Source organism: Podarcis melisellensis (genome assembly GCF_964234715.1).
Source record: "Podarcis melisellensis genome assembly, chromosome: 4".
Classification (NCBI taxonomy): domain Eukaryota; kingdom Metazoa; phylum Chordata; class Lepidosauria; order Squamata; family Lacertidae; genus Podarcis; species Podarcis melisellensis.
Genome location: NC_138531.1, coordinates 52,039,587 through 52,055,373, shown reverse-complemented (window position 1 = coordinate 52,055,373; position 15,787 = coordinate 52,039,587). Strand labels below are relative to the sequence as shown.

The 15,787-nt window shown below is 39.3% G+C and overlaps 1 protein-coding gene across 2 annotated transcripts; it reads left to right on the top strand.

The window, feature by feature from the left end:
• The first annotated feature begins 826 nt into the window (after positions 1-826).
• On the top strand, positions 827-15,372 carry CHAF1B (chromatin assembly factor 1 subunit B). Of its 2 annotated transcripts, none has more exons than XM_081908744.1 (14): positions 827-953; positions 2,217-2,343; positions 3,289-3,421; positions 4,682-4,802; positions 5,417-5,520; positions 6,699-6,795; positions 7,089-7,173; positions 8,448-8,541; positions 10,618-10,687; positions 10,781-10,872; positions 11,894-12,050; positions 13,361-13,774; positions 14,217-14,311; positions 14,897-15,372. In XM_081908744.1, the coding sequence occupies exons 2-14, from the start codon at positions 2,218-2,220 to the stop codon at positions 15,004-15,006; spliced, it is 1,698 nt and encodes a 565-aa protein (XP_081764870.1). In that variant the 5' UTR covers positions 827-953; position 2,217; the 3' UTR covers positions 15,007-15,372. The 2 variants fall into 2 exon arrangements, with proteins under 2 accessions (XP_081764870.1, XP_081764871.1); XM_081908745.1 differs by lacking the exon at positions 827-953 and adding an exon at positions 1,757-1,913.
• Positions 15,373-15,787: the final 415 nt, after the last annotated feature.

Genomic DNA, 15,787 nt, shown 5'->3' with positions numbered 1-15,787 from the left:
TAAGCATTGTGAGATCCTTGAAATGTTGGTGGCCAGACTCATGGGCTTAGCCAGGATTGGGGGGGGGCAGGCCTTTTGTTATGGGGGCAGAACCTTAGTTATGTATTCTTGTTGATTTTTATTGATTGGGGGGGCAGCTCCAACTCCCTCTCCCCTTGGCCACGCCCATTGCCAGACAATCAGAAAAATCTTTATTTGCCTCAGCCACTAGCCATAGCAATAAAAATAAAACGAACTGAAGACAAGAGGTAAAAACTATAGAAAATACATGTTGGGGGGTTACATCAATAATAAATAATAGATATTATTCCAATTGCCCCGTCTAAAAGCATTGCAGCTTTCGTCAGACTTAAGCTTTGAAAGATGTAAAGATTTTTAGGATCTCTTCTAGTTGTCTTAAGCTGACATGGAGACGCAGCGCATAGTTAACTCGCCTTGCGACCTATGTTTCACCATATCTTTTTAGAAAGCGACTGTCGCTCAAAGGAACCCTTTTGCCGATCACAGCAGCACTTTTAAGTTACAGGTAGGTAGCCGTGTTGGTCTGCCGTAGTCGAAACAAAATTTAAAAATTCCTTCCAGCAGCACCTTGGAGACCAACTAAGTTTGTTATTGGTAGGAGCTTTCCTGTGCATGCACACCTTAAATGAGACTTTAAATTTAAATGAGCACTTTAAATGAGAGCAAAGCGCCTCTTGCAATCTTGCAAAGCCCCTGCCAAAAGGGAACAAGAAACAACGGGCGGGGAGCAAGCAAGGAAAGGAGCAGTAAGGGAGAAGCGGGGGCGGCGCTTTCCTCAGAGGTGGCGCCTTTTTTCCCCCGGCTCCTCCTTCCAGAACCTCGGGAGCCTCGACTGCGCAGGCGCGAGCGCGGGAACCGGGAACCGGGGTTTGAGTTTCTGGCGAACTTTCTGCCCGCGCAGTCCGGGGTGGCTCTCCCGGTCCTTCTTGCAGGTACGTGGGGAAAGAGCCAGGCGAAGGAGGGGGAGGGGAGACTCTTGGGTGGAAGCTGTACGGAAACGGGCAGCGGGGCCCTCTCTCCTGCTTCCGAGGGAGAACCATCTGCTTCCCGCCCCCCGCCGAGAGTTTCTACGGAAGCAAAGGCGTTTGGCGTGTAGGGCGATAACTAGGGTCCTCCAGGTCCCTTGAGTGATGCTCGCCGCCTTCCCTGCGGTATATCATAAACACGGGCGTGCATGTCAAGTTGTCTGCGCAGGTGATGCAACGTCACCTGGCGTTATGGGTCAGGGGAGGGTGCCTACACTGCAGGGGGAGGTGGATGCCATTGAGTTATGTGGTCCAGGAAGTGCTAGTGTGGAGAGAATGGGCTGAAATCAGCCCAGCCATGAGAAGGTGAGGGCAGTTCTAGCAAGGCTGTGTGCCATTAACCAGCCCTGCCGCCCGCAGCAACTGTCTGAGACATGCACTTGCCTGCCTTCCAGGATTATAATGTATTGAGACCAGATGGTGTTTGCGATGTGCTTTGAAGTACATCATTGGGAAAGTGCTGGCATTATTATTATTATTATTAATCTCCACTCACACAGAAGGAGCTTTGATGCTTAACCCATTAGCAGTAAGGAGTGTTCTTGTTAACAAACACCCACAAACTGAATGCCGTTGGAAACAAATAACTTGTTTTGCTGCTCATCAGTGAAGCTCCATGGGAAGTAGTTATTTTCTTTGTCCCATTATATTTTCTTTACTTTTCTAGCTATTATTATTATTTAAATTTCTATACCAAAGGGCATCAGAGGGCAGTTTACAATATAAAAACACGGGGGTACATAACAAGCACAAGAACAAGCAAAAACAATGCCACCCACCCACCCCACCTCCAGTTTAAAAGGCCAATGTTTGTTCAATTAGCCAAAGGCCTGGGCGAAGAGGAATGATTTTGCCTAGCACCTAAAGGTATGTAACAGGTGAGCCTCCCTGGGGATAGCTGCCTTAATAGTATATATACATATGGGAAGGAAAGAACAGGAGTGACAATCCATGTCTATAATCACTGTGTTTTTAAAAATGCATCTTGTGCAACGTGCTACAATAACTTACAACTGAATTAAACAATATAATATAAGATAATATATTACTACTGAAAAATTGTATTCCAATGCCTGTGAAAACTGCTCAGTTCATTATCACATGGAACAGTGCATCACTTTTTAGTTTCATTGCTGTGAAAGTCAAAATGTCTGTGTTTACTTTAAAAAGGATGAAAGTATTCACTTGTGAAATTGCATGGCACAATAAAGAACCAGTGTACAGCTTAGACTTTCAACATGGCACTGATGGAAAAATCAATAGATTGGCTTCTGCTGGAGTGGACACTGCTGTTCGTGTGAGTCACAAACATTAATCTATGGGATACTGCTAAATCTTCTATATTTGTACAAATGTAACAAGAGAGAAACATTTATGTTTGTAGGGGGCAAGAGCAGTGTAACTCTCCTTATTTCTGTAAACAAATCTTGATCTACATCTCCTGGCTACAACGCAGAGACAGGGCTAATGTTACAATTGTTTTAACTGTTTAATTTTTTAACATTTGTGTGGGAGTTTTGTTGTTGTTTGTTTTAATTGAGGGAGAGGAGAGGAGAACTCCAGTTGAACACTGTTTAGGGCTCATCAGTGAGCCTAAGTAGTAGCCATGAAGGTGGCAAGGAAGCCACACTTTGCTGCCTCCATTGCATCCTTATTGTGCTGTCCGGCAAAGCTTTTTGAGTAACTAAATTGGCTAATTAATTGCTTGTAAGCCGCTCTGAGCCCAGCCTTGGCTGGGGAGGGCGGGGTATAAATAAAAATTATTATTATTAATTAAACAATCATGGCCTTTTAAATGGGAGGGGGGAGAGAGTATTGTTTTTGTTTGTCATTACGGTATATATTTTTGTGTTTTTTTATATTGTAAACTGTCCTGTAATCTTTGGATGAAGGGTGGTATAGAAAAGGAATGAATGAATGAAAAATAACTATTATAAAGTTTCTTTGTAGTATGTTGTGTTTAATTTTACAGGTATGAAAATAATTGTAGCTAAATTATATGAGATCACTATAAATGTGTCAATGGATATTATATATGAGGTCGGGTTTGAAAGAGGACTGTTTGTATTATAAAATGAGTTGTCAAAAGTTAAGTATCTTTTTAGTTATCTTGACATTTATGTTCTCTTTTATGATGAGTATGTATGTTTCTCAAAAATCAGTGAAATTCATGTTCATGAAATTTCATGAGGTTTTGGGATATGATTGTTTACTGTCTCTGACTATAATATTTCATAACTAGATATGGAAAGTAGAAAAGGGACCAGATGGGAAAGCAATTGTGGAATTCTTGTCCAATTTAGCTCGCCATACCAAAGCTGTGAATGTTGTGCGTTTTGCTCCCAATGGTGAGATTCTAGCATCTGGTGGAGATGGTATGTATTAAATCAATACTGAACTCTTCCCATTTAAAGGATTATTTTGTAATTTGTAATAATATAATGTATCTAATTTAATACTATATATTCCGTTACAAATGACCACATACAATAGCATCTTAGTTAACCTATTAACACAAAATTAGATGGATAAGTGGATATCTGAACCGTAGACATTTTTTAAAAAGAAAAAGAAAAAATACTGTTTTCATTAACAGAACAAATGTACTGAATCATATAGACAGAATGGATATTACAATAATACAAATTATATCCTTTACATTGTTGAAATTTTTAAAAGTCTTATTACATCTGTATCCCACCTTTCTTCCAAGGAGCTCAAGCTGGTGTTCATAGTTCTCTCCCCATTTTATCCTCACAACCACCCTGTGAAGTAGGTCAGGCTAAGATACAATGACTGACTCAAGGGGGTTTGAACCCTGCTCTCCCAGGTCCTCGTTCAACAATACAACACTACACACACCAATAAACTAAAGTAATATTCACAACCTCCTCTTAAACATTCTTCCATGTTTTTGATCTGTTCCAGTATAGCTCGGAAAAAATCTTGCTCAGTTTTTAAATGACTTTCGTCAGATTTTAGACTGTCCACATTATTTATAACCTCTTTGACAATGTTGTGCATAGTTTTTCCAAAAATATAATCATCTATGATGTAAAATGTTTTGAAGAATGGGCAAGTGAAACACAGTGATTATTACACTGAAATCCTCAAAACTATTTCACTGAAATAAAAAAATAAACAATAATAAGTTGACTCACTCGTGTGAAATGGCAGTTTACCCAATCTTAGACCAAACGCCTTGTCCAGAAGCACAAAAATATTTGGCTATAATTTTTTTTTAGCTCTGCTGCTTGGGGTAAAAATGTCCTTATGCTTTTGTACATTTTTAGATGTTTTTAAATGTTTTGAGTACATTTTTAAAAATTAAATAACCTTGTTCTACCACTTTGATCCTTGCCACCTTAGGCTTCTTTGGGAGGACAGGTAGGGTGAAGACCTGATAATTAATTAATTAATTAATGAACACAAAAGCAAATGTTTTGTATATTGTCCAGTGAAATCCAAGCATATCTACTCAGAAGTAACCCCTGTTGTGTTCATTGGAGCTTACTCCCAGGTTTGCAGCCTAATCACAGCTACTAGTGTGTACTATATAATACTGCACTGTTGTGATAAAATGACGGGGAGAATGAAGTTGTGAAAAACGTTCTCATTGAGATTAATTTTCACAGATGCTGCAATTTTGTTGTGGAAGTTGAATGATAACAAAGAGCCAGAGCCAACAGTATTTCAGGATGGTGATGATGATAACCAACTAAACAAGGAGAACTGGACAGTAATTAAAACTTTAAGGTAAGATTTGTTGCTTTTGGTTAAGTTTCACTGAGTGGTCTATTCAGTTTTAATAGCAGCTGCTGGTGATATCACACATCATTTTTTAAAAAATAGTTTATTATAGCTGCGACCTTTAATTTTTAGGAGTTATAGCTTTGTGGTTTATCTTCAGGACTTTCTAGATTCCAAAAAGTAACCCAAAAATAAAAAAAATACATGGAGTCAGCATACTTGTATCTTGTATAGTTTTTTTCTTTTCTGTGTTTCTAATTCATAACTGTTTGGTAAGTTTATGGAAAATGAATGAATGAAAGAGATAGATGATAGATAGATAGATAGATAGATAGATAGATAGATAGATAGAGATGTATTAAGATTAGCAGTTTCTGTGTCTGTTTCTTCACTTTTGCTTGCCCTTCTGCTCCTCTCTCTGTAGTCTCTGTCTCTCACACACTGAGGGTCGGTGGACCCTCCTGAACAGAGTTTGGGGCTGTGAAGCGCAATGCTGGGAGAAGATGGGAAATGGGACATACATCATTTTATGTCACCCTCCATGCAATATGGGGGTAAATGAAAAGTGAGCGTATGTTGCCCATAACTTTGTTGCCCTCTGTGTATGTGCTTAATTCCAGAGGTCATTTGGAAGATGTGTATGATATTTGCTGGACCCCTGATGGAAACTTCATGGCATCTGCATCAGTTGACAACACAGCTATAATGTGGGATGTCAGTAAAGGTAATTGCTATGATTTTGTTTTTATGTAAACCTATCCTTTCTTCCATTCTTCTCGAGTTTTTCCCAGAGTTTTAGACCTTAGGACTGCTGTACCTGGGACGCGGGTGGCGCTGTGGTCTAAACCACAGAGCCTAGGGCTTGTTGATCAGAAGGTCGGCAGTTCGGATCCCTGCAACGGGGTGAGCTTCCGTTGCTCAGTCCCTGCTCCTGCCAACCTAGCAGTTCAAAAGCACATCAAAGTGCAAGTAGATAAATAGGTACTGCTCCGGTGGGAAGGTAAACGGCGTTTCCATGCGCTGCTCTGGTTCACCAGAAGCAGCTTAGTCATGCTGGCCACATGACCCAGAAGCTGTACGCGGGCTCCCTCGGCCAGTAAAGTGAGATGAGTGCTGCAACCCCAGAGTCATTCACGACTGGACCCTTTACCTTTACCTGGGAAATATGCTCTGAAAATCTTTGCAAACTGCTGTTAACATTCCTGTTTGGTATGAAAAGAATGGTTTGATTCATTATTAAGCTAATCCAGCACTATTGTATTCTCTGTGTGTCCTTAAACAGGTCTATGGTCTCACATTACTTTAGGGTTGTCTACTTGAAGGTTGGCTTTTAGGATAAGCGCAATAAAGATTAAGCATGTTGATAAATAATGACCATGGTAGTTGTCTACTGGATAGAAAATAATGCTATTATTGTAAAACTGTGGGGTTCAAACAGATTTGTAGTGAATGCCTTGTTATGAGGAAGTAATACGGCCTATTAAAAGTCCTTTAAAATAAGATCAGTGTCTATTCTGATTTGTGTGTGTGTGAGTTTTCCAAGCAAACAATATTTTAGAGGTAGCCACAGTGGCGTAGCGTGGGTTGTCAGCACCCGGGGCAAGGCAAGTAATTTGAGCCCCCTAACCCATGGAGCCAGGTAGGAGCAGAGACCTGCGAGTGCAAGCCCATGTTGCGCCCGGTGCGCCCGGCCCCCCCTGCACCCCCCACGCTACGCCACTGGGTAGCCATAATTTTGAGTTTCTACTTCATTTGGGCTCATGGAAGCTCCTCCATGTAAAACAATGGTTTAGCATTGTGTACAAGCCACACCAAAGAGAATGATTGATCCAAATTATTTCTGCATTAGTTATCTTATGACATCTCATTTAAAAAGCAATTCACTGTTAATATTACTTCCAGGGCAAAAGGTTTCTATTTTTAATGAACACAAAAGTTACGTTCAAGGAGTAACCTGGGACCCTGCAGGACAGTATATTGCAACTCTTAGTTGTGATAGGTAAGTCATTAATGCTGGGGAAGAGAAATTTCCATTGATGTCTTTTACTTTTTATATTTTGTTTCCTATAATGTTTAAATAATGTTCATTATTTAAATGCTAGATTTCCTGAATGGAATGAATTTGGTTGCTTTAAAATGCCTATTTCCCTTAGTCCTGTAGGATCGCCTTGTTTCCACTGTTCAGAATAAGACCAGTGCTATAGTTCTTCTATATATATGTATAATAATCATACAGAACATAAAAGAGGGTGGGTGTTTTGTTTGTAATTAACAGCTTTCCTTTTTATGCAGGGTTTTGAGAGTATATAATACGCAGACTAAGAGAGTGGCATTTAACGTTACCAAAATGCCGTCGGGCAGAGGATCTGAAGGAGAGGTCAGAATTTTTTGTTTTTTTAAACAACTGATGTTTCAAAACATAATTCTTGGTGGGTTGAGGGAATCTTCTCTCTGGTTACACGTCTAAAGAAGTTATTATTTATTTTTATTTTATTACTTCCTAAAATTTATATGCCACTTGATTGCAGAAAACCTCAAAGTGGTTTACAACCTGTAAAGAAGTTATTGGTATAAACCTTATCTTATCACTGGAAATACAAATACCAGAGCAACAGGGTAAATTCTGTCTGTCTGTGCTTCATTCTGTTTTCTTCAACCTTCTCTCCCCCTGCAAACTGGAAAGAGAGAGGAAGTGAGAAGGCAAACATTGATCCTATTCCTCTTTGCATGCTGCAAATATGAACTATTTCTGTTGCACTTCCTTTCTTATTCTGACCCATCCAACTATTGCTCCCTCATTCCTCCCCACCCCAAAGCATTACTCAAAGGAAGGTGGAGGACAGGTATTTTTTAATGAAGGAAAATCTATGGTACATCTTTCATTCAGGGTTGCTTCAAACCTAAAGAGAGAGAGAATATCAATATACAGTGGTACCTTGGGTTAAGTACTTAATTTGTTCCGGAGGTCCGTTTTTAACCTGAAACTGTTCTTAACCTGAAGCACCACTTTAGCTAATGGGGCCTCCTGCTGCTGCCATGCCGCCGGAGCACGATTTCTGTTCTCATCCTGAAGCAAAGTTCTTAATCTGCAGCACTATTTCTGGGTTAGCGGAGTCTGTAACCTGAAGCATCTGTAACCCGAAGTGTATGTAACCCAAGGTACCACTGTACTTGTACCATGAAAAGCCTTTTGCACCAACACTTCTCACATTGTGGTAAACCGCTTTCTACACAAGGATAGCCTCATGTTGGAAAACTGTAATGTGTGAAGCAGCGCTTACTAATAAATGAATCCAGGATTACGTAAAAGTAAGGCCTAGTTAGTTTTCTATGGCTATGCAAATAAAGTGGACTTCATTTTCACCATTATAGTTCCAAGGCACATAGGAGTATTTCTAGAATCACAATCCCTTGAACTCTGTGAAGCGGTTCAGTGTGACTGTTGGATATATCTGTAAGAACTGAATGGATGTACAGTGGAACCTCGGTTTTCGAACATAATCTGTTCTGGAAAACTGTTTGACTTCCAAATCATCCAAAAACCAAGGATCAAAGGGCTATCAGCAAATTCCATTGAGAAAAATGGGAAACGCGCCTTGGAAGCAATTCAATTTCAGAGGCGCAAAGTTTAATTGTTGTCTAATTTTTCAGGTAAAAAGCTATCGAATGTTTCATGATGACAGCATGAAGTCATTCTTTCGGAGGCTCACTTTTACCCCTGACGGCTCTCTGCTCCTTGTTCCTGGTAAGTGAGATATTTCATTTCCTTCATCCAGCCCTGCAGCATGTGGTGTTTTCAGCATTTGGTGAAAAACCGCTCATGTGTATTAGAATTTATTACCAAACACGTGCCTTCTCTCTCCTCCAGGAATTTTGTAATATTTCCATTACGGTATAAATAAAATAATAATAAATAAAGATGATGGCCAGCATTAGTCACACTTGGAATAGATCAGTTGAAATAAATGGATTTAAATCAAATACCCCCTATAAAAATAATAAACCAAAAATGGTGGCAGGCTTTTCAACCCAATAAAATATTTCTGCCTTGAAAACAGTAGGAATGAACTAAAAGAAAAGTAATTCAGTATGTGCAGCTGCATGTTTTCCCTTCTTTCTTCATGTATCCATATTACAATCTGTCATATGTTTGTACCAGTGCCACATTCCCCTACTGTTTAAGTCTTCATTTACCGCTTGCCAGACTGGAAATCCTATCCCATTTGAATCATGTTGGGAAAACCAATATAATTACCCTTCTGACATTGGGGTTTTTGTTTTGTTTTGTTTTTGTCTTTCCGTTGTACATTTAAAACCAAAACACTTTAAATTAAATTGTTGGTGCAAAAAGCTAGTCTTTTTTATTTTAAGTGAGCCAAGGAGATCAAATCTCAGTAGTGTTTCTCATTAAAGCTTTTCTAGCAAAATATATCTGCATCCACGTTGCTTGCATTCATTCCCTCACAGAGTCGATCACCAAATTAACACTGTGATTCTATGCCCACTTACCCAGTTAAACTGAATGGGACTTACTTCCAAGTAGACATAGACAGAGTTACACTGTACGTTACTGCACTTGCAGCCTGATGCTAAGCGTGTTTGGTGCTGTTTTGACTGCCAGCAAGAGAGAACTTTTGTCAGTTCAAAACCTGAGACTGAGCAAATGGCTCGTTTTGCCATTTCTTCCTCCTAAATCCTAAATGACGAGAGTTGTGGTCCAAAAACAGCTGGAGGGCCAAGTTTGGGGGTGCCTGTCCTAAATGATGTGTCTTACCAATAGGAAAAGATAATAGAGCTATTTTGATATTGAGCTGCTTTTTATTATGTATTTGTTATGAAGCTGATATCAATTATCTTTGATAGGACGATGCTATAGATAACAATGTAGTGGTGTGTTTGTATTTATTATGCCTTTGTTATGAAACACTTGAGTTTAATGTTTACAGAAATCTAGTATAAAATGAAAGTGACTATTTGTTCAGAAGCAAGTCTCACTGCAGCTTTCATCATTTGCCACCTTATGCACAATTTCTAACATTTCGAAACAAGCTGCTTGTATTTTTTCAAATATTTTTGCAAGATTGCCTTCTATAAGATGACAGTTTCATTTGACTTGAGGCATTCCTAATTTTGCAGTATTGTGATGAGAGTACCATGTCCAAAATTAGTCCGTACCCGCTTTATGATGCCAATACAAATATCACTCTGAAATCAGCCTCATTAGTGATCCACATTTAACTAAATAATAATAATAATAATAATAATAATAATAATAATAATAATAATAATAATAAATTATTTATACCCCGCCCATCTGGCTGGGCCTCCCCAGCCACTCTGGGCGGCTTCCATAAAAACCAAAAATACAGTAAAATATCACACGTTAAAAACTTCCCTGAACAGGAACATATCCCACATATTTAATACTGTTTGCATACAAGTCTGTGTGCAAGTATGTACTGTCCTGTTACTGATTTTGCATCAGAAATGTGGGCTGTATGCAGAAGATGAATACTGCAAAATGTACACTGTACTTACTCCCTAGAAACTTGGGGAGACAGACCATGTACGTTTGCAGCCAAAGAAAAAATGCAAATTGATTACAAGTTGATGATATGCAACACACATTTGGCATTAATACTGAGCCCCTAACTGCATTCCTGTAGGTTGAAGTCACACTGTGAGTTGTTGGAAAGCTTAGTAACAATAGGAGAGAATCTAAAGTTTGGTTTATGTTAGTGTTTGGGGATTTTTTAGTTAAGTAATAGCCTTAAGGCTTATGTGCAAAACTAACATGATGGCACTACTTTAACTTTCTCAGCAGGCTGTGTGGAATCAGGAGAAAATGTAACAAACACTACTTACGTTTTTTCCAGAAAAAATCTGAAAAGGTAAGGTCTTACTGGATGTATATTCATTCATATTTTAAATTCATATGGCAAATGCCATTTCCTAAAAAAAAATCCTCTACTGCTTCTTATTAGGCCTATAGCTCATTTACCTTGTCCCGGAAAGGCAACCTTAGCCGTTCGTTGCTGCCCAATCTACTTTGAGCTCAGGTCTTCACTTAACAAAGGTATTGTAAATCCTTTCGAGAATATATTGTAGATATTTTGAAGTATATTAAATCTGGCTGTATTAAAGGGTATGCTGTTCAACATCTTAGCTTTCTAATGTTTATTTGGGGTTGCATTGCATCACAAATGCTGTTTGCTTATTCTTGCAAGGATTCAATTTAATTTTTACATGCTGTTAGACTATTTTTGTACAGGATAATAACATTTTAGTATTTGTTAACAGGTGAATGTCCTAATAAAAGATACCAGGTTCCTCAAACTGAATTGCACGAGGATAGAACCTTTGCACCTTGTCCATATCACTGCAACATAATGTTTTCTTAACAGTGCCTTGGTTGCAAATAAAACCTTAAGAGTTAGAAAAGTTATTCACTTCTAGCAACTGTCATAAAATGAGAGGGGAAATGTTGAACAATTACTTTTCCAAAAGTATGCATAAGAGCAGCTAGGGGCCAGAGCTTTTCTCCCAACCCGTGTGCTCCATTCTGAAAGTGCAAGGAACATTAACTGCATGCATCCTTTAAATGGTGTATTTTATCAGTGCTGTGTAGCAGTCATTTGTGAATGTGTTGTACATATTCTTACATATGTGCAGAACGCATTGTTAAAAAGCAACATTCTTATTTTCCATTTCTACAGTAGAATTCAAGAGAGAGGTCCTCGATGTCTTTCATCAGTGGGTCAGCAAACTATTTCAGGAGGGATCCAGTCCACTGTCCCTCAGACCTTGTGGGGGGCTGGACTATATAGGGGGGTATGAACGAATTCCTATGCCCCACAAATAACCTAGAGATGCATTTTAAATAAAAGGACACATTCTACTCATGTAAAAACACACTGATTCCCAGACTGTCTGCGGGCTGGATTTAGAAGGCAATTGGGCTGGATCCGGCCTCCGGGCCTTAGTTTGCCTACCCATGTCTTTCATCATCCTGAATTGCAGGAGAGGATATGGTTGTGGAAGGCTGAGGGTCTGAAATGGCAAATGGTATTTATTTTGAAACTCTCTTCACATTTCAGAAGAAGCTTCCAAGAAGACTGGTCTGATAAATCTACCCTACCGGATGGTTTTTGCTGTTGCTTCAGAAGATTCTGTGCTCTTCTATGACACAGAGCAATCCTTTCCTTTTGGTTATGTATCTAATATACATTACCATACTATTAGTGACATTTCGTGGTAGGTAATTTGTTTGTTTATTGGATTTATATGATGCCTTTCTGCCAAGACTCCCAAGGCAATATACAATTTAAAAACTAAAACACACACAAAATGAAGACCGAAGAGTCCATTAATGCCAACTGGGAGTTGATGGCATATGTGCTTCCTGGCCTGCAGTCTCTGGCCTTCTGCCTTCCTTCAGAGTATGTAGGACCCTTGTGATTGCTTGTCACAACTGACTTGAATATTTTTGATATACTGACCAAGACCACATAGTAAAGATTCTTTAATCTTAGCTTCCATTCTCAGCACCACCAAGCACCTTGTAAATATTTTTCTTCCAGAGGAGCAACAAATATGAATTCTTGTCAGAGCATTGATTTAACTTTAGTAAGGCAGAATGTTACTGTAAAACAGAAAATATTACTTTTTCACACATCTGAACTTTCCTGTGTATAGTAAGTCATGTTGTTATGGAACTATGGTGAACTTGATTTTAAATGTTACTGCAAGCCTTCTATTTCTCATCATTCTGGGCATGGTCACTAAAATAACTTTCGCCACTGTTCCATAAACCGTTCCTTTGTTCAGCAGTAGCATGGCCCATCTAAACTTTAACAACAGGAAATTGTTTCCTTTCCATATAGGTAATTGTTTCCTTTCATAGAAACCCAGGACTTCAGACTGCTTGTAGCATTTGGGGATTTGTCATTTATGGCATGGGCCTTGGCGACAATAACCTCTGTGATTACCCGAAGCTCCAAAATGTCTCATTGCCATAACCAAAATTGCTATGGCTGAGATCAGTGAACTCTGGCTGCAGCTCACACACTCCATTTATATTCACATATTTGTTTTTCTTTTATCTGCCAGATTTATATGGCTAATCCATAACATAAGTTCTCTAGGCAGTTCATAAAACAAATACAGCATTTAAAATACCATGCAAAATAATCAAGATAAAAATAAAACAACTGAAAACAACAAACAATTAAAACGCAGGTGTCAAAACTAAGGAGTGGACCATAAGACTTAGGACAGTGGTTCTCAACTTGAAAGTCTTCATCTGTCCCTGAAAAGGCCTCAAAGAGGGTGCTGGGCAAACCCCCACTGTAAAGCTGTTCCATAACAGGGGTACCCCTTCCCAAAAGGCTCTGTTAGCTGCCCATTCCATGTTGGTGGGGGCAGCCAGAGCAGGGCCTCTGAAGAAGTTATTTCCACAAAGTCAAATGTAAGTCATTTACACTCCAAACATGCTTTATGTTCACATTTACTGAAATGCAACTGAGGCACTTAAACTTCTTTTTAATTCCATAAACAAACACCAGGTCTAGTGATGGATCCTTTCTTGCTATTTCTTCTACGGATGGATATTGTTCTTTTGTGACTTTTGAAGAAGATGAGCTTGGAACACCACTGAAAGAGAAGCCAGCTATAAGTGCCGGGACCCCCAGCACAGCTGAGAAAAAAATGAAAAAGGGCCAGTCTTCCAGTGTTATCTCCCCAGTTCCAAAACCAGTGGATGGCACTCCTCCTAATAAGACCATGGATCCAAGCAGCCCAGCTATGCTATGCAAGACTCCGATAAACAGCAAAGACTTGCCCTCAACACCTATTGCTGTTAGAAAAGCCCCAGTGCCCTCTTTGGAAGAGAAGAAACCTATGCAGCCATCAAGCTCAAAAGCAAACCAACCCAGGAGGGTTACCCTTAATACCTTACAAGCATGGAGCAAGACACCAAGGTGAGCGTAATGCAACCAGCCTCTTCTGGTAGGTATGAAACAGCCTTACAAAGGAAATTCTGGCAGATGTAGTGCCTGGAAGCATTGCAGATCCTCAATGAAGCTTCTGCCCAGACTTCATTATATTTGTAGTACCATCTATGTACATGGTGCTTTATAAAGAACAGGTATGAGAAGTCCCTATCCCAGGAGTCTTACACTCTTAAACAGACACAGGGAAACATCAATGGAAGAAATGCAGAGATGGGTAAGCAGATTTAAGTGTAGACTCTTTAACAGGATGGAGTTCTAGCCATGGAGTCAAGGGAAGGGAGGGTTGGAAGGAGCCAGAGAAAGACAGAGACATAGCATTAGGAAAGTGGGAGTCTGGAAAACTCTGCATGTGTGTAAAGGTGTCAAGATGTCAAGCATTCTCAGTCTTTAAATATTTAATTGCTTTTAGGAGAGTTGCCTTAATCCCTCTAAATGCAGACACTCAGGACTCATCGCCTTCCGATCCCATCTCTACAGCTGCTTCCACGGAAACGGTTCAACATGGTAAAATATCTTACTGCTGATAGCTTTTCAAAAAGTCTCAAATGAGTGTTGCCTCAACTGTATTCAGGGAAGTTTTTAATATGTGACATTTCAGTGTATCTTTTATCTTAGTTGGAAGCCGCCCAGAGTGGCTGGGGAAACCCAACCAGATGGGCGGGGTACAAATAATAAATAATAATAAATAATAATAATAATAATAATAATAATTATTATTATTATTATTATTATTATTATTATTATTATTGCTGTATTTGCCTCCGCAATTCATGATTGTACTGGGGGTTGGCATGGGCGGCACAGCAAATGTACGCCGCCGATTTTTATAAATTGGGGGGAATGTGTGATATTACTGTGACAGAAATCCACGTGCACAATGGGACTTCATGTTTCTCTTCTCCCCGCTTCACCCCCCCCAAAACCTGCACCAAGTGCCCCCCAAACACTCCGGATAGGAAGGAGAAGCAGCATAGTGCAAGTGGGCACCAAACATACACTATGTTGAATCTTACCCACTGTCTTGTCCCAGTAGTTTTAACATTCTGAAAACCTGAAACCTAAAAATAATGATTTTCTTAATTATTTCAGAGAGGCCATCACCACCTGAAGACCCCTTGCAAAATCCACCACCTCCTAAGCGTCTTAAATCTGATGAAACTTCCAACTCTGAATTAACTGAAAATGAAAATAAAATGTAAAGCCACTACTAATGTGCTGAACTTCAATGAATGCCTTGCCTGCAGAATGCAAGAGTTGTCCAAAGAATACTTGCAAAAGCCACATCATGTGAAATGGACGCCAAGCATTCTAAGCAAAAAGTTGACTGTGCAGTAGGCTCTTTAGAGCCTGCGGGTGTGGAAATCTCACCTGGTTGCAAATGTGTGTTATTTCAGTAGTCCTTTACGCACTAAGTTGTCCTGGGAGTCTGTATCTGGCAGACAAAGGCGGCTTGAAATAAAGGGTGTCTGCTTCACAAACTACCGTAACTTGCTCCATGCAGTCCCTCAGAATGTTGTGAAACTAATGCATTCTGCCTTCATCCATCCATCCATTCCTTCATGTTATGTTATGATGTTATGTTATGTTATGTTATGTTATGTTATCTTCCTGTACCAATTAAATGCAAAACTAGAAAATCCAAGCTTTTTAAGCTATGTGCAGATGACAAGGTGTCAGAGTTTTAAGGCAAGTCTTCAATGGGCAGTTATATAAACTGGTTTGAAAACAAAACGGCTACTTTTCTCTACATAAAGCGCAGGCAAAGTTAATTTAAAAGTCTTATGGGGTTTTAATATGTCATGCAAACATTACAGATGGTTACACTTCCTTTCTACTTAAGAGTCCTTTAAAAAACTTGAAAGAGGTTCCAATAATAAAAATACGTGAAAGGTTTTTGTCATTTGGAGTGTTTTTATGCTTGCTAAGAATAGCAATATGATGCAGTGATTGGAATAAGAAGTTGAACATTCATATTAACTT